General features: G+C 41.5%; 1 protein-coding gene across 3 annotated transcripts in view; it reads left to right on the plus strand.

Annotated features, from left to right (window-relative positions):
* Nucleotides 1-18757, plus strand: part of MYO5C (myosin VC) — a 118645-nt gene that overhangs the window by 78642 nt on the left and 21246 nt on the right. For all 3 annotated transcript variants that reach the window (XR_004477959.2, XM_004281666.3, XM_049705965.1), the window contains exons 33-36: nt 2692-2779; nt 13439-13537; nt 15035-15189; nt 17110-17199. Coding sequence is in view for 2 of the 3 variants with exons in the window: in XM_004281666.3 (XP_004281714.2) it covers nt 2692-2779; nt 13439-13537; nt 15035-15189; nt 17110-17199 (432 nt within the window). In the remaining variant the exon portion in view is untranslated. The remainder of the gene's footprint in view (nt 1-2691; nt 2780-13438; nt 13538-15034; nt 15190-17109; nt 17200-18757) is intronic.

Genomic DNA, 18757 nt, shown 5'->3' on the forward strand with positions numbered 1-18757 from the left:
GGACGCGCAGGCTCAGCGGCCATGGCTCACGGGCCCAGCCGCTCCGCGGCATGTGGGATCTTCCCGGACCGGGGCACGAACCCGTGTCCCCCACATCGGCAGGCGGACTCTCAACCACTGCGCCACCAGGGAAGCCGATGACTAACTTTTTAACTTGTGAGAATCTTCATCAGATTGTCAATGCCCTTGTCAAAATGATATTTGGCAACTCTGTCAGCTTCCAGCAGTTCTTTTGAAATTTTATTGGTGTGTGAAACCCACAAGAATGAGAAGCACCAAAGTAGCAGACTGGGTGCTTTCCTGGGAGGTGGATGCTCACAGGCCCCTTCCTGGCCTGGCAACCTCCAAGACCATGACCAGGGGAGGGCTCACCCAGGCATTGGTCAGCCTGCACATGTCCACAGGCCCTGCTCCCTGTCGTCAGGGTCCCCCATTTCCTATCTCACAAGAAAAAAACATGATAGAGTAAAATCACATTTTGCCATGTCAGGATTTAACGTTGAAGAGGAATCCACAGAGTTTAACATTTAATAGGAAGTAACACATTCCAGTCAGGGCACCTGGATGATGACCATCTTTTTTGAGGGGGGGTACACCTTTCTCAGAGAATAAGTTCTCAAATCACACTGGATAAGTAACTGCCTGCTAAATGTGAGAGGCTGTCCCACCTTCTGCCGCTGTGTCTGCGTGTGTGTCCCTGGGGTCTCAGCAGGAGCCAGTGGTGAGGGAGAGGGTAGGTGGGTGATCATGTGTGTTGCACATCTTGTCCTGTGTGAGCCTTCACTCAGCTGTGAGCATGTGGGTGTTGTCAATCCCTGAGTTGTGTGGGATTTGTGTGAGTTTGTTTCTGATGCTGCGGGAGGAGTGAGGTCCCACTCAGTGCCCCTCCTCAGGAGCCCCCCACCTCGTGTGTATGGCTCTCCTCCCAGGCAGGGAAGGGCTGGACCTGTTTCTTCCCCAGTGCATGGAGCTGGGGACCAGTCATATCTACGTGTTCATTCTAACACACTATTCCTGAACCAGTCAGTAGCTTCAGTGTTACAAGTGAATAGATGAATATGCAACGAAAGAATATAATTTCTATATCTTAGGTGGCGATTTTGCCCACAAATGAGACTAATAGTGTTATTAGTCACAGAAAAAATAAGTAAATAAAAGGATGTCCAACAGTAGTGGGTAGATTAAGTGATTATGTATCATATGACTTAGCCATTAAAATGACAGTTTGGTATATTATCAGTGACGGAGGGAAATATCTGCAATATAATGAGAGAGAAACATAGGATGTAAAACTTTACATGCAGTATGACCCAATTTTTTACAATGTATATGTGCCATATTAGGGGGAAAAAAAGAATGAAATAAATCAAAATGTGAACAGTGATTTCCTCCAAGTTCTCCAGGATTGATGGGTAACTTTTTTATTATTAGATATATTATAAAATAAGCTGAAATAGGAAGAAACTGTACCCACCTCCCCACTTGTAAGGCCAGATAAAGTTCCTCATGTGTTTAACAGAGACACAGAACTGTAGTGGGGACAGGTGGCCACTGAGTAGACACAGCACAACTTCCCTTGACTCTGAGAGTCACCCGAGAACCCAAGCTGCAGTGACTGACTGCGTGGTAGGCATTGCTGGAGCAGAGAAGCCTGAATCCTTTCTGTGTCAAAGCCCTTGGGATTCAGGAAGAACCTAAACACTCTCTGCCCTTTATAGGAAATATTTATAGGCATCCAAGACTCTCCTGGTTCTTGAGCCAAATTCAGCATAGGCTGGGCCACCCCCTTATCAGGAAGGAGACGCAAAGCCAGGACCCAAATCTCTGAAGTTTCTCCGCCTGCAGCTTCTGACATCCAGAGAGCCCATTTGCACACATGCATATTTTTAAATTCTCTACAATGGGCATTACTTTATTAAGGGAAAATTAGATCAAGTTAACTGTGGTCTATCCATACAATAGGATATTATTCAGCCACGAAAAGGAGTGAAGTACTGATACCTGCTATAGCATGGATGACCCTTGAAAACATTATGCCAAACATGAAAGGCCACACATGTATGATTCCATGTATATTAAATGTCCAGAACAGGCAAATATGTAGACACAGAAGGTAGATTAGTGGTTGCCAAGGGCTGGAAAGGAATAGGAGGACAAAGGGGTGCCAGCTAAAAGTTACATGTTTCTTTCTGATGTGATGAAAATATTCTGGAATTAGATGATAGTGATGGTTGCACAACTGAGTATACTAAAAACCATTGAGTGTACACTTCAAATGGGTGAACTGTTTGGTATGTGAATTATAGCTCAGTAAAGCTATTATCAAAAAATAGGTTAAGGGGCTTCGTTGGTGGTGCAGTGGTTGAGAATCTGCCTGCCAATGCAGGGGACACAGGTTCGAGCCCTGGTCTGGGAAGATCCCACATACCGCGGAGGAGCTAGGCCCGTGAGCCACAACTACTGAGCCTGCGCGTCTGGAGCCTGTGCTCCGCAACAAGAGAGGCTGCGATAGTGAGAGGCCCGCGCACCGCGATGAAGAGTGGCCGCGGCTTGCCGCAACTAGAGAATGCCCTCGCACAGAAATGAAGACCCAGCACAGCCAAAAATAAAAAAATAAATTTAAAAATAAATTTTAAAAAATAGGTTAAGATGCTTCTGAGCTCATATCCTTGTTTCTTTTGATTTCTGTAGGATCTTGAAGAAGTGTTAGACATGAAGGACAGAGTGATTAAAAAGTTACAAGATCAAGTGAAGACTCTAACCAAGACAATTGAAAAAGGTAGGAAAAATAACATTCAGTTTCCTATTTTTTGAACTTTCAGCTAAGGTCCACATGTGTTGACATGTTATTTCCTGATGTGGTCCAAAGAATTTGAAAACCAAAGGAATGGGTCTCAACTGGTGGATTTGGGGCTCAGTGAAGGGCTAATGGAAGGATCCTTCAAGGCAGGAAGATAGCTCACCACCTCTCAGATGATACCAGATATGCTCATGCAATTGTAAGGGACACCCTGGAATGACTACTTTTAACCTCTTTCTCTGTTAGCTCTCTCCTTGTAAAAATGAAACTGTGAAAAAGTTTCAAATTTAATGGCTTTAAAATTTATTTCCTCTCTCAGTGACATGGAATCAATATTCCAGTTTCTATTAGAAAAAAGAAGTAGACAACTAAGAAGCTGGACAGCAGTCCTAAACATGGACTGAACTGCACACTGAGTGTCCTCATGAGCTCCTGGGAAAAGGACCCTCTGCCTTTCTTTCCTTCACCCGCTTCTTTTTTTTTCACATCTTTATTGAAGTACAATTGCCTTACAATGGTGTGTTAGTTTCTGCTGTATAACAAAGTGAATCAGCTATACATATACATATATCCCCATATCCCCTCCCTCTTGTGTCTCCCTCCCACCCTCCCTATCTCACCCTTCTAGGTGGTCACAAAGCACTGAGCTGATCTCCCTGTGCTATGTGGCTGCTGCCCACTAGCTATCTATTTTACATTTGGTAGTGTATATATGTCCATGCTACTCTCTCACTTTGTCCCAGCTTACCCTTCCCCCTCTGCATGTCCTCAAGTCCATTCTCTCCGTCTGCATCTTTATTCCTTTCCTGCCCCTAGGTTCTTCAGAACCATTTGTTTTTTCTTTATTAGATTCCATATATATGAGTTAGCACACGGTATTTGTTTTTCTCTTTCTGACTTACTTCACTCTGTATGACAGAATCTACGTCCATCCACCTCACTACAAATAACTCAATTTTATTTCTTTTTATGGCTGAGTAATATTCCATTGTATATATGTGCCACATCTTCTTTGTCCATTCATCTGCTGATGGGCACTTAGGTTGCTTCCATGTCCTGGCTATTGTAAATAGAGCTGCAATGAACATTGTGGTACATGACTCTTTTTTTTTTTTTTTTAACATCTTCATTGGAGTATAATTGCTTTACAATGGTGTGTTAGTTTCTGCTTTATAACAAAGTGAATCAGTTATACATATACATATGTTCCCATATCTCTTCCCTCTTGCATCTCCCTTCCTCCCACCCTCCCTATCCCACCCCCACACCACCGAGCTGATCTCCCCGTGCTATGCAGCTGCTTCCCACTAGCTATCTGTTTTACGTTTGGTAGTGTATATATGTCCATGCCACTCTCTCACTTTGTCACAGCTTACCCTTCCCCCTCCCCATATCCTCAAGTCCCTTCTCTAGTAGGTCTGTGTCTTTATTCCCATCTTACCCCTAGGTTCTTAATGACCTTTTTTTTTTTCTCTTAGATTCCATATATATGTGTTAGCATATGGTATTTGTTTTTCCTTTCTGACTTACGTCACTCTGTATGACAGACTCTAGGTCCATCCACCTCACTACAAATATCTCAATTTCATTTCTTTTCATGGCTGAGTAATATTCCATTGTATACGTGGGCCACATCTTCTCTATCCATTCATCCGATGATGGACACCTAGGTTGCCTCCATGTCCTGGCTATTGTAAATAGAGCTGCAATGAACATTTTGGTACATGACTCTTTGAATTATGGTTTTCTCAGGGTATATGCCCAGTAGTGGGATTGCTGGGTCACATGGTAGTTCTATTTTTAGTTTTTTAAGGAACCTCCATACTGATCTCCATAGTGGCTGTATCAATTTACATTCCCACCAACAGTGAAAGAATGTTCCCTTTTCTCCACACCCTCTCCAGCATTTATTGTTTCTAGACTTTCTGATGATGGCCATTCTGACCAGTGTGAGATGATCTCTCATTGTAGTTTTGATTTGCATTTCTCCAATGATTAATGATGTTGAGCATTCTTTCATGTGTTTGTTGGCAATCTGTATATCTTCTTTGGAGAAATGTCTGTTTAGGTCTTCTGCCCATTTTTGGATTTGGTTGTTTGTTTTTTTGTTATTGAGCTGTGTGAGCTGCTTGTAAATTTTGGAGATTAATCCTTTGTCAGTTGCTGCATTTGCAAATATTTTCTCCCATTGTGAGGGTTGTCTTTTGGTCTTGTTTATGGTTTCCTTTGCTGTGCAAAAGCTTTTAAGTTTCATTAGGTCCCATTTGTTTGTTTTTATTTCCATATCTTTAGGAGATGGGTGGAAAAGGATCTTGCTATGATTTACGTCATAGAGTGTTCTGCCTATGTTTTCCTCTAAGAGTTTGATAGTGTCTGGCCTTACATTTAGGTCTTTAATCCATTTTGAGTTTATTTTTGTGTATGGTGTTAGGGAGTGTCCTAATTTCATTCTTTTACATGTAGCTGTCCAGTTTTGCCAGCACCACTTATTGAAGAGGCTGTCTTTTCTCCATCATGTATTCTTGCCTCCTTTATCAAAAATAAGGTGACAATATGTGCATGGGCTTATCTCTGGGCTTTCTATCCTGTTCCATTGACCTATATTCCTGTTTTTGTGCCAGTACCATACTGTCTTGATTACTGTAACTTTAAGTAGTATAATCTGAAGTCCGGGAGGCTGATTCCTCCAGTTCCGTTTTTCTTTCTCAAGATTGCTTTGGCTATTCAGGATCTTTTGTGTCTCCATACAAATTGTGAAATTTGTTGTTCTAGTTCTGTGAAAAATGCCAGTGGTAGTTTGATAGGGATTGTATTGAATCTGTAGATTGCTTTGGGTAGTAGAGTCATTTTCACAGTGTTGATTCTTCCAGTCCAAGAACATGGTATATCTCTCCATCTGTTTGTATCATCTTTAATTTCTTTCATCAGTGTCTTATAATTTTCTGCATACAGGTCTTTTGTCTCCTTAGGTAGGTTTATTCCTAGATGTTTTATTATTTTTGTTGCAATGGTAAATGGGAGTGTTTCCTTAATTTCTCCTTCCGATTTTTCATCATTAGTGTATAGGAATGCAAGAGATTTCATTAATGCATTAATTTTGTATCCTGCTACTTTACCAAATTCATTGATTAGCTCTAGTAGTTTTCTGGTAGCATCTTTAGGATTCTCTATGTATAGTATCATGTCTTCTGCAAACAGTGACAGTTTTACTTCTTCTTTTCTGATTTGGATTCCTTTTATTTCTTTTTCTTCTCTGATTGCTGTGGCTAAAACTTCCAAAACTATGTTGAATAATAGTGGTGAGAGTGGGCAACCTTGTCTTGTTCCTGATCTTAGAGGAAATGGTTTCAGTTTTTCACCATTGAAAATGATGTTGGCTGTGAGTTTGTCACATATGGCATTCATTATGTTGAGGTAAGTTCCCTCTATGCCTGCTTTCTGGAGGGTTTTTATCATAAATGTGTGTTGAATTTTGTTGAAAGGTTTTTCTGCATCTATTGAGATGATCATATGGTTTTTCGCCTTCAATTTTTTAATGTGGTTTATCGTATTGATTGATTTGCATATTTTGAATAATCCTTGCATTCCTGGGATAAACCCCACTTGATCATGGTGTATGATCCTTTTAATGTGCTGTTGGATTCTGTTTGCTAGTATTTTGCTGAGAACTTTTGCATCTATGTTCATCAGTGATATTGGCCTGTAGTTTTCTTTCTTTGTGACATCTTTGTCTGGTTTTAGTATCAGGGTGATTGTGGCCTCATAGAATGAGTTTGGGAGTGTTCCTCCCTCTGCTATATTTTGGAAGAGTTTGAGAAGGACAGGTGTTAGCTCTTCTCTAAATATTTGATAGAATTCACCTGTGAAGCCATCTGGTCCTGGGCTTTTGGTTATTGGAAGATTTTTAATCACAGTCTCAACTTCAGTGTTTGTGACTGGTCTGTTTATATTTTCTATTTCTTCCTGGTTCAGTCTCAGAAGGTTGTGCTTTTCTAAGAATTTGTCCATTTATTCCAGGTTGTCCATTTTATTGGTATACAGTTGCTTGTAGTAATCTCTCATGATCCTTTGTATTTTTGCAGTGTCAGTTGTTACTTCTGCTTTTTCATTTCTAATTCTATTGATTTGAGTCTTCTCCCTTTTTTCCTTGATGAGTCTAGCTAATGGTTTATCAATTTTGTTTATCTTCTCAAAAAACCAGCTTTTAGTTTATTGATCTTTGCTGTTGTTTCCTTCATTTCTTTTTCATTTATTTCTGATCTGATCTTTATGATTTCTTTCCTTCTGCTAGGTTTGGGGGTTTTTTGTTCTTCTTTCTCTAATTGCTTTAGTTGTAAGGTTGGGTTGTTTATTTGAGATGTTTCTTGTTTCTTAAGGTAGGATTGTATTGCTATAAACTTCCCTCTTAGAACTGCTTTTGCTGCATCCCATAGATTTTGGATCATTGTGTTTTCATTGTCATTTGTTTCTAGGTATTTTTTGATTTCCTCTTTGACTTCTTCAGTGATCTCTTGGTTATTTAGTAGTTTGTTGTTTAGCCTCCATGTGTTTGTATTTTTTACAGATTTTTTCCCTGTAATTGATAGTCATGGTTGGATAAGATACTTGATACAATTTCAATTTTCTTAAATTTACCGGCGCTTCATTTGTGACCCAAGACGTGATCTATCCTGGAGAATGTTCTATGAGCACTTGAGAAGAAAGTGTATTCTGTTGTTTTTGGATGGAATGTCCTATAAATATCAATTAAGTCCATCGTGTTTAATGCATCATTTAAAGCTTGTGTTTCCTTATTTATTTTCATTTTGGATGATCTGTCCATTGGTGAAAGCGGGGTATTGAAGTTCCCTACTATGATTGTGTTACTGTCGATTTCCCCTTTTATGGCTGTTAGCAGTTGCCTTATGTATTGAGGTGCTCCTATGTTGGGTGCATAAATGTTTACAATTGTTATGTCTTCTTCTCTGATTGATCCCTTGATCGTTACATAGTGTCCTTCTTTGTCTCTTGTAATAGTCTTTGTTTTAAAGTCTATTTTGTCTGATATGAGAATTGCTACTCCAGCTTTCTTTTGCTTTCCATTTGCATGGAATAACTTTTTCCATCCCCTCACTTTCAGTCTGTATGTGTCCCTAGGTCTGAAGTGGGTCTCTTGTAGACAGCATATATGTGAGTCCTGTTATTGTATCCATTCAGCCAGTCTATGTCTTTTGGTTGGTGCATTTAATCCATTTACATTTAAGGTAGTTATCAGTATGTTCGTTCCTATTACCATTTTCTTAATTGTTTTGGGTTTGTTATTTTAGATCTTTTCCTTCTCTTGTGTTTCCTGCCTAGAGAAGTTCCTTTAGCATTTGTTGTAAAGCTGGTTTGGTGGTGATGAATTCTCTTAGCTTTTGCTTGTCTGTAAAGGTTTTAATTTTTCTGTCGAATCTGAATGAGATCCTTGCTGGGTAGAGTAATCTTGGTTGTAGGTTTTTCCCTGTCATCACTTTAAATATGTCATGCCACTCCCTCTGGCTTGCAGAGTTTCTGCTGAAAGATCAGCTGTTAACCTTATGGGGATTCCCTTGTATGTTATTTGTTGTTTTTCCCTTGCTGCTTTTAATATTTTTTCTTTGATGTTAATTTTTGTAAGTTTGATTAATATGTGTCCTAGCATGTTTCTCCTTGGATGTGTCCTGCATGGGACTCTCTGTGCTTCCTGGACTTGATTGACTATTTCCTTTCCCATATTAGGGAAGTTTTCAACTATAATCTCTTCAAATATTTTCACAGTCCCTTTCTTTTTCTCTTCTTCTTCTGGGACCCCTGTAATTCAAATGATGGTATGTTTGATGTTGTCCCAGAGGTCTCTGAGACTCTCCTCTGTTCTTTTCATTCTTTATTCTGCTCTGCAGCAGTTATTTCCACTATTTTATCTTCCAGGTCACTTATCCATTCTTCTGCCTCAGTTATTCTGCTATTGATTCCTTCTAGAGAATTGTTAATTTCATTTATTGTGTTGTTCATCATTGTTTGCTTTAGTTCTTCTAGGTCCTTGTTGAACGTTTCTTGTATTTTCTCCATTCTGTTTCCAAGATTTTGGATCAACTTTACTATCATTACTCTGAATTCTTTTTCAGGTAGACTGCCTGTTTCCTCTTCATTTGTTTGGTCTGGTGGGTTTTTACCTTACTCCTTCATCTGCTGTGTGTTTCTCTGTCTTCTTATTTTGCTTAACTTACTTACTGTGTTTGGGGTCTCCTTTTCACAGACTGCAGGTTCATAGTTCCTGTTATTTTCAATGTCTGCCCCCAGTGGGTGAGGTTGGTTCAGTGGGTTGTGTAGGCTTCCTGGTGGAAGGGATTGGTGCCTGTGTTATGGTGGATGAGGCTGGATCTTGTCTTTCTGGTGGGCAGGACTGTGTCCAGTGGTATGTTTTAGGGTACCTGAGACCTTATTATGATTTTAGGCAGCCTCTCTGCTATTGGGTGGGGTTGTGTTCCTGTCTTGCTAGTTGTTTGGCATAGGGTGTCCAGCACTGTAGCTTGCTGGTTGTTGAGTGAAGCTGGGTCTTAGTGTTGAGATGGAGATCTCTCGGAGATGTTTCGCCGTTTGATATTACATGGAGATGGGAAGTATCTGGTGGACCAATGTCCTAAACTCGGCTATCCCACCTCAGAGGCACAGGCCTTACACCTGGCTGGAGCACCAAGATGCTGTCAGCCACACGGCTCAGAAGAAAAGGGAGAACAAAAGAAAGAAAGAAAAAAAGTTATTAAAATAAAAAATTAAAATAAATTATTAAAAATTTTTAAAAATTAAAAAGTAATTTAAAAAAAAAGAAAGAAAGAAGAGAGCAACCAAACCAAAAAACAAATACAGGGCTTCCCTGGTGGTGCAGTGGTTGAGAGTCTGCCTGCCGATGCAGGGGACACGGGTTCGTGCCCCGGTCCAGGAAGATGCCACATGCGCGGAGCGGCTGGGCTCGTGAGCCATGGCTGCTGAGCCTGCGCGTCCGGAACTTGTGCTCTGCAATGGGAGAGGCCACAACAGTGAGAGGCCCGCGTACTGCAAAAAAAAAAAAAAAAAAAAAACAAATCCAGCAATGATAACAAGCTCTAAAAACTATACAAAAAAACAAAAACAAAAATGGACAGACAGAATGCTGGGACAAATGGAAAAAGCAAAGCTATACAGACAAAATCACACAAAGAAGCATACACATACACACTCACAAAAAGAGAAAAAGGAAAAAATTTATATATATATCTTTTGGAAAGTCTGAGGTCTTCTGCCAGCATTCAGTAGGTGTTCTGTAGGAGTTGTTCCACATGTAGATGTATTTCTGGTGTATTTGTGGGGAGGAAGGTGATCACGTCTTACTTCTCTGCCATCTTGAAGGTCTCTCTCCCTTCACCCGCTTCTGTGTCACTGAACTTTTCTGACTTCTCTCTTCTAACTCCCTTTACTCTTTTGTTCAGTATTGCTTCTTCCTCCCAACCTTTATCACTAAGGCTGTATCTTCAGTTCTCTGTTCTTTTTACTATATTCCTTTCTTTGAAAAGCTCCTTTACTATTATTTATTCAGCTCTCACCTCACATTTAATATGTCCAAAACAAAAATGAGGATCTTTCCGCTTCAATAATTAATGATAAAGGTCAGTCTGCCCTCATGAGGGCAGAGACCATGTCTGTCCTTCCCATTGCCCAGTGGTGTCCCCATTGTTGGAATGAATGAAGGAACTGCCATCGCTACATAAGGACTTCCAAAATCCACCTGCCATTCCTCACTTTTCCTGAGTCCCAGTCCCTTTTTGCCTCTAAGACTACTCCTTCACCTTTCTATTATCACCTCCAACCCAGTGTGTCTAAAGTGGAATACATCAGCTTTCCTTCCTGTATCATGTATCTATCGTCATATAACAAACTATCCCAAAATTTAGCAGGAATAAAGACGCAGATGTAGAGAATGGACTTAAGGACATGGGGAAGGGGAAGGGTAAGCTGGGACGAAGTGAGAGAGTGGCATGGACTTATATATACTACCAAATGTAAAATAGATAGCTAGTGGGAAGCAGCTGCGTAGCACAGGGAGATCATCTCGGTGCTTTGTGACCACCTAGAGGGGTGAGATGGGGGAGGGTGGGAGGGAGATGCAAGAGGGAGGAGATATGGGTTTACATGTATATGTATAGCTGATTCACTTTGTTATACAGAAGAAACTAACACACCATTGTAAAGCAATTATACTCCAATAAAGATGTTAAAAAAAAAAAAAAAAAACACAGTTTCTCAGCCTAAGTGTCCATCATCTGATGAATGGATAAAGAAGATGTGGCACATATATACAATGGCATATTACTCAGCCATAAAAAGAAACGAAATTGAGTTATTTGTAGTGAGGTGGATGGACCTAGAGTCTGTCATACAGAGTGAAGTAAGTCAGAAAGAGAAGGACAAATACCGTATGCTAACACATATATATGGAATCTAAGAAAAAAAAATGTCATGAAGAACCTAGGGGTAAGACAGGAATAAAGACACAGACCTACTAGAGAATGGAGTTGAGGATATGGGGAGGGGGAAGGGTAAGCTGTGAGAAAGTGAGAGAGTGGCATGGACATATATACACTACCAAACGTAAAATAGATAGCTAGTGGGAAGCAGCCACATAGCACAGGGAGATCAGCTCGGTGCTTTGTGACCACCTAGAGGGGTGGGATAGGGAGGGAGATGCAAGAGGGAAGAGATATGGAAACATATGTATATGTATAACTGATTCACTTTGTTATAAAGCAGAAACTAACACACCATTGTAAAGCAATTATACTCCAATGAAGATGTAAAAAAAAAAAAACACAGTTCTGAAGGTCAAGAATCCATAAGTGGCTTAGCTGGGTGGTCCTCGCTCTGAGTTGCAGTGAAGTCATCAGCAGGGATGCAGTCATCTGAAGGCTTAGCTGGGGCTGGAGTGCCTGTCTCCAAGCTCATTCACATGGCTGTGGTCAGGAAGCCAGTACCTTTTGGACACTCCATAGGTGGCACTAGCTCCCAAGGAATATGGTCAGGTACAAGTGACCACACTTAAGAATACCCAAAGTATGATGTTCTTATCATGTATTTCTGCTTCATTTATTGTTCTTCCCAGTCCAGATGCAGTTCAGCAATCAGAGGTTATTCTTAGCATAAGCAGGTTGCTTAGTAAAACAGTTAACATTCTACCTTTATCAGTCTCCAAGGGAACAGAGCTAGTAAGTCAACAGGACAGACTCTCATGCAGTAGAAGAGAGAGTTCTGTTAACTCTTTACCTGGATTATCTTCTTTGTCATCCATCAGAGCCTACTCACTTTTCTTGGCCCAACTGGAGTGCTGCCTCCTTCAAGAAGAATTTTTCAGCAGTTCCAACCTACCTATGCGTAAAGTCTTATGTCCCCTGTATTTATTTCCTATGGCTGCCTAACAGATCACCATAAAATTAGTGGCTTAATAAAACACAAGTCTTACAGTTCTAGAGGTCAGAAGTTCAAAATGGTCTTCACAGGGTTAAAGTCAACATGTCAGCAGGGCTTCTGTAGGCTTTAGGGGGAGATTCTGTTCTTGCCTTTTCCTTCTTCTAGAAGCCACCCACTTTTACTGACTTATGGGCTTCCTCCACCATCTTCGAATTCAGCAGCATGGCATCTTTAAAGTCTTTCTGACTCTCTAACCTATGCTTCTGTGTACATCTCCTCCTCCCAGAATGAACATGAATCTTTGGGGACCAGAGGGCAGACTGTGGCCCACCCAGAGATGTCCATGTCCCAATCCCCAGAGCCTGTGAATATGTTACCTTACATGGCAGAAGGGACTTTGCAGATGTGATTAAGTGAAGGGTCTTGAGTTGGGGAGAGTCGCCTGGATTATCCAGGTGGATTCAATGTACAATAATCACAAAAGACCTTATAAGAGAGGCAGGAATGACAAGGTGAGAGAAGGTGATATGACAATATAAGCAGAGAGAGAAAGATGTGGTGATAGAAGCAGAGGTCAGGGTGATGTGGCCACAAGCCAAATCATGTGGGCAGCCTCTAGAAGCTGGAAAAGGCAAGAAATGAGTTCTCCCCTAGAGCCTCCAGAAGAAACACAGCTCTGCTGACACTTTGATTTTAGCAGTGTAAGATCTATTTCAGTCTATGACCTCCAGAAATGTGAAACTTTTTTAATTATATTTTTTTAAAAATTGTGCTTTATGCTACTGAGTTTGTGGCACCTTGTGATGGCACATAGGAAGCTAGGCCAGCCACCTTGGGATCATGCAGTTTGGTGTTTTGCACACCACATGTTTTGTGAATCTCCTTTCTTTAACTGTAATGTCAGTGTCCTGAAGGCAAGAGCATCATCTTGGATTGTTTTCATATCCCCACTGTGCTTGATATATACCAGGTGCTCATGAGGATATATACCAGCAGCTGTACTCATTGATATACTCACAGATAAGAATCACTACCAGAAGAAATTCTTCAGGATTTAATAAAGTTTGCATTTATCAGAAAGCCACAGGAGTTCATGGGCAAACCAGCCAGTATGGGATAGAAAGAGACAGAGTAGTCTCATGATAATGCTGGTGAAAGTTGTTTTTGTGTATTTAGTTGATTGTTTGCCTCTGCCTACAGCCAATGATGTGCACCTGTCCTCAGGACCCAAGGAGTACCTTGGAATGCTGGAATACAAGAGAGAAGACGAGGCCAAGCTCATCCAAAACCTCATTCTTGGTAGTGAAACCTGGAACTCTGAATTTTCGCTCTATCTTTGAGAACTTGAGCATCAGCCATTGCTACGGTCTTGGGCAGGGGTATTTCCTCTTCTTCCTCCACTGCTTCTTCTCAGCCTCACCACTGTTGACCACGTAATTCTTTGTTTGGGGTGGGGAGGGGCTTTGCACTGTAGAATATTGAGCAGTGTCGTTGGCTTCTATTCTGTAGAAGCCAGTAGCAACCCCTAGCCACGACAATAAGAAATGCCTCCAGACATTGCCAGATGCCCTCTGGGGGTACCTTGCCTTCAGTTGAGAAGCGCTGCCCTCACCTTTTCCCAAGTCTCATCACATGGTCAGGGTAGAAGACACATCTCCTCATCTTTGTGTCTCAGCACAGGAGCCATGGAAAAAGTAATTGTGGTTCCTTTGTTCCATCTGACTTCTGCTGAGAAATTTATTTGCAGGCAGTATGGTGGAGGCTTTCCAGCCACACCTCAGTTACAGGAATCTCCCAGTGGGCATACGCTGGGGTTGGTGGTCTTAGAAACAATCTTACTAGACTGTCTTCACCATGAAAACCACATGGTTTTCCACGGAAAAGGAGAAAAGCTGCCTCCCTATCAGTGGGTTGTAACATCTCAAAGCAGAAAGCCCATATGTAGCCTTACTCCTCTTGTGCTAATTGACTCCCCTCAGAGGACATGAGCACCCCTACCCTTTCCTTTCCACCCTCACTGGTGCACAGCTGTGGGGCCTCTTTGTTCCCCTGTCTTAATGCAGGCATGGGGAGGTCTGTGTTTGCTTTTTTTTTTTTTTTTTTTTTTTGCGGTACGGGGGCCTCTCACTGTTGTGGCCTCTCCCTTGGTGGAGCACAGGCTCCGGACACGCAGGCTCAGCGGCCATGGCTCACGGGCCCAGCCGCTCCGTGGCATGTGGGATCTTCCTGGACCAGGGCACGAACCCGTGTCCCCTGCGTCGGCAGGCGGACTCTCAACGACTGCGCCACCAGGGAAGCCCTGTGTTTGCTTATTTTAACTTGTTCTATAAAGTTTCTATCTTCCCTTCATTCCCACTCTGCCTTCCAGCCATTCTCCTCTCCTCAGGACCAGCTGGTCCTCCTCTGCAGGACTGCTGTGTACCTGTTTTCTCTATTCAAGGCAGATGCATGTGATTGCTGAGGTCATATTCCATCCTCATCATAGAGGCTGAAGTGAGGGTGCATGGAACTGGGGTTCCTCTGTTACCTTGGAGATAAGAAATTCTGTCCTTTATTCAACCTCAGAAAAGAGAAGGTACTTTGCAAATGAGAAGTAAGAGAAGCAGGTGGCACCTGCATGTATATTTTTGCCAAGAAAACCGCCAGCCTGAACTCCTCCAAGGGAAAGGACACCCTTATGCATTCAGGCACTGCATCAAGTACAGAAAAGCAGGCAACCCCTGCCCCATCATTATAGGTTCCTTATCGGGAGAGCTGATCATCAGCTGTAATCCTCACTGACTCTCTCTGCTCCAGACCTGAAGCCCCGCGGTGTGGTGGTGAACATGATCCCCGGGCTGCCAGCTCACATCCTGTTCATGTGTGTACGCTACGCAGACTCTCTAAATGATGCCAACATGCTCAAGTCCCTCATGAACAGCACCATTAATGGTATCAAGCAGGTGGTTAAGGTAGGAACTACCTTTGACATGGCCCTTGGTATCATGGCTACTTTAGGAACACCTGTGGGAATGACCAGTTGCCTGTACTTTTCCCATCCTTCACCTCCAGTCTTTGGTCAACCACATGATTCCTCAAACCAGTCAGAGGCCCAATCAGGAAAAGAATCCAAGCTGTTAGGAAAAGACAACTTAGGTCAGAGAGCCCTAAGGGTGGGGATCTGCCAGTGGACCCCAAATCCTTACCTGCAAGACTACAGCCTGGTAGCCACCACCCCACCACTTCTGTCCCCCGGGGCTGCAAAGAGGGGCTGACTGCAAGGAGTAGGTGTCTATCCAGATAACAAGTGTGAATGCCAAGGAATGGGAAGGACTGAAAAATTACTCATCTCTTCCCTTGGCATTTATGTAATTCTCCCTTATAAAACCACAGTATGTACTTTTATTCTCAGCCCAGAAACAAAGATAACGCTATATGTAAGGGACCAGTAAAATATAGATCCATTATTCTTCATTCCCCTTCCAAATGGGAAGTAATGTTTGATTTTGAGATATATGTAATTTTTTTAGTTGGGGAAGTCCTATCTCACTTTTAGTAAAATATGTGTTCTAGAAAAGTCATGAGCAATTAAATCCTATTTTAAATACTCTAGGAAAAGGGAAGAATAAAAACAGTGAGTGCATCAGGCCATGGATAATTCTTCCCCGTATCCCCCCTCCCACCAAATTTTATACTAAGAATTCATTATTCATCAGGAGTTAGGAGTAGAAAACTAACATTGATTTGGTGCTGGGTGCTTTACAGTCACTGTCTTCACAGGAGCTACCATTGTGTTCTTAGAAGAGACTTCCATAAATTCATGTTTTCCCTGTCCGTATTTTCATAAATTGGGTTTTCTCAGGGTATACTTGCATTACGTTCCAGGTCATGGGCACACAGTACTTGCCCCATCGTGCTGCTCTGGAATGCTTAAATACTTAGAAACTGAAAGACACATGGCATGAGGAGTGTAAATCCTTCCTTGCCAGCATCTACCATCTCAGCTTCTTCAGTGGCTTCCCACCCCTCCCCCTCCAGTGCACAGCACATTAAAGCAACCCTCACTTGGTCCACATACCCCCTTGGCCACCGTGCCTTTTTTTTTCACCCCTTGCAATCTGGCTTCTACCTCCATTACTCCACAGAAAGATCACAAGTAATTCCTCTTGCTAAATCCAATGGTATTTTCTTAATTTTTATTCTCTTTAAGTGGACTGAACAGTAGCACCATCTCCTTGAAACGCTCTGACATTGTCTTTCAAATCCCAGGACTTTCCCAGTTTTCCTTTTATCTCTCTGGTCTTTATTACCTCTGCTTCCTTTGCTCATTCCTCTCCTTCCTGCCCCATAAGCGGGGGTGTTCTTGCCAACAGAGTCCTCGATCCTGAGCTCTTGTCTGTCCAACCCTTTCCTTCAAGGAGGACATCCTCCCACCTCTCTCCTGCGGTTTGCTCAGCTGTCCACGTTCCACATCATCTCTGCATCCTTTGAGCTTTTGTAGCACAGTCTATGCCCATCATGTAGGCTGTTGGCGGCCTGTTTAACTGTGTCCTATATATGTCATGTCTGTCTTACCAGTCAGAATGTGAACTTTGGAAGGCAAGGACTGAGACATTTCTCAGGCATTCCTGCAGTGCCTGCTTCAAGCATCATAACAGGTGATATAACCTGTACAGAAATACTTTGCAAACCATAACGTGCTAAATAAATATAAGAGCTTATTTTTATAGTAGAAATTTAATAAAATCTTTAATGAATAAAAAAGGAATTCTTTTCGGTCAAAAGCCACCAGCTAACCAAACAGGTAAGATACGTCTGTTCTTGGCTCAGAGGTACCAAATCCAACACCAAAATCCAACTTTGTCTTTTCTTGTTGTTGTTGTTTTTTAAAGGAACATTTAGAAGACTTTGAGATGCTGTCCTTTTGGCTTTCCAATACTTGTCATTTCCTCAATTGCCTGAAGCAGTACAGTGGAGAAGAGGTAGGATTGCCTGCCCACTCTGTGTTCTATGCTGACTGCCCGTCTCCTACCTCCTCATGAGCCAGAACTCACCATAGGAGTTAGGAATTGGGATGCCCAGCTCCAGGGGCAGCTTCTGCTCCAGCTGGCTTTCTTACTCCCCCCTTACCCAGGAGACCAGCTTCACATCACCAGCTGAATGGAAGTCACAGGCAAAAAGATTTCTAGAAAGAAGTATAGACCTCGGGCATGGTACTAAGCCTCAGTTTTCTTAACTTAAAATTCATGAGGTAGATTCTGTGATTTTTCATTTTCCTTCTGGTTGTAAAATTCTGAAGTTTTTAGTATTATCACTCTAAAATACAGCTGTTAGTTCAACATGCCTATTTCTTCATAGCTGTTCTCACTATGAGATTCTGATTGTTCCTCCATAATCTGCAAATCCTTTGCCATTCTGACTCTGCTTTCAAGGGGCTGACATCATAAAGAAGCTCTTCACCTCCAAGTACTCACAGAGCAATATTTCATTGACCTAAAATAGCAAAAATGACTTTCAGGGTTTTCACTGCTCTGCAAAATGGTTATACCATTTTATAGTCCTACCAGTAGTATGTAAAGGTTCCAGTGTCTCATACCTTTACCAACAGTAGGTATTGACAGACATTTTATTATTTATTAGTCTCATGGTATAAGATGATACTTTGTTGACTTAAATTGTAATTACTTGATCACTAGTGAGGCCAAGCATCATTTCATGTGCTTACTAGTCAGTTGGGTTGCCTTTTAAATTGCCTACTCACATCTGCTCTCCATTTTCCTTAAGGGTGATTATTTTTCTTATTGATTTGTAGGAGTTCTTTACATATTATGGGTAGATTGTGGCTTATCTTCTACTTTTCCTTATGGAGTCCTTTGTCAGACACAATTTTTGAATTCTGATGTACTTAAACCTATCAGTCCTGTTCTTTTATGATACCTGATTTAATGTCTTGTTCAAGAAATTCTTCCCTACCCTGAGATCATGAAGTTATTCTTTCTTCTAAACTGATAATTCAAATTTAGAGTTCATAATTATGCTTTTATCCAAAATTGGTATGATTATTTATCCCAAGTTGACATGTGAGGTAATGATCTCATATCTTCTTCCATGTGGATAGCCAGTTGTCCCAATGGATAGAAAGTAAAATAAAATATAAAAATAATCCTACTGGTAGTATTGAATAAAAGGAGAAATAAGTAAAGAAAATCCAACCTCTAACCAAAAGGAATATTGGGGGGAGGGGGGAAGACCAGCCCATTTAAGACAGACTGGCATCTGTGAGGCCTTAATGGGAGGCATTATTCAACACCATTTTTAAAAATCCTTTCTTTACCCGCTTCTGCCATGTATACAATGTTCTTGTCCCTGTCTGAGTGGTTTTTAATTACTATATTTTTATTTCTAAAATTTCAATGGTTCTTTTTCACCTCTGCCTTTTATAATGTCCTATTCTTAATGTTTTTTTTCTTTTAGCTCTTTGAACATGGTAAACATATTTTATTACTCTGCTTGGTCTGCTAGCACAGACTAGGTGGCCTA

The sequence above is a fragment of the Orcinus orca genome, chromosome 2 (genome assembly GCF_937001465.1).
Source record: "Orcinus orca chromosome 2, mOrcOrc1.1, whole genome shotgun sequence".
Classification (NCBI taxonomy): domain Eukaryota; kingdom Metazoa; phylum Chordata; class Mammalia; order Artiodactyla; family Delphinidae; genus Orcinus; species Orcinus orca.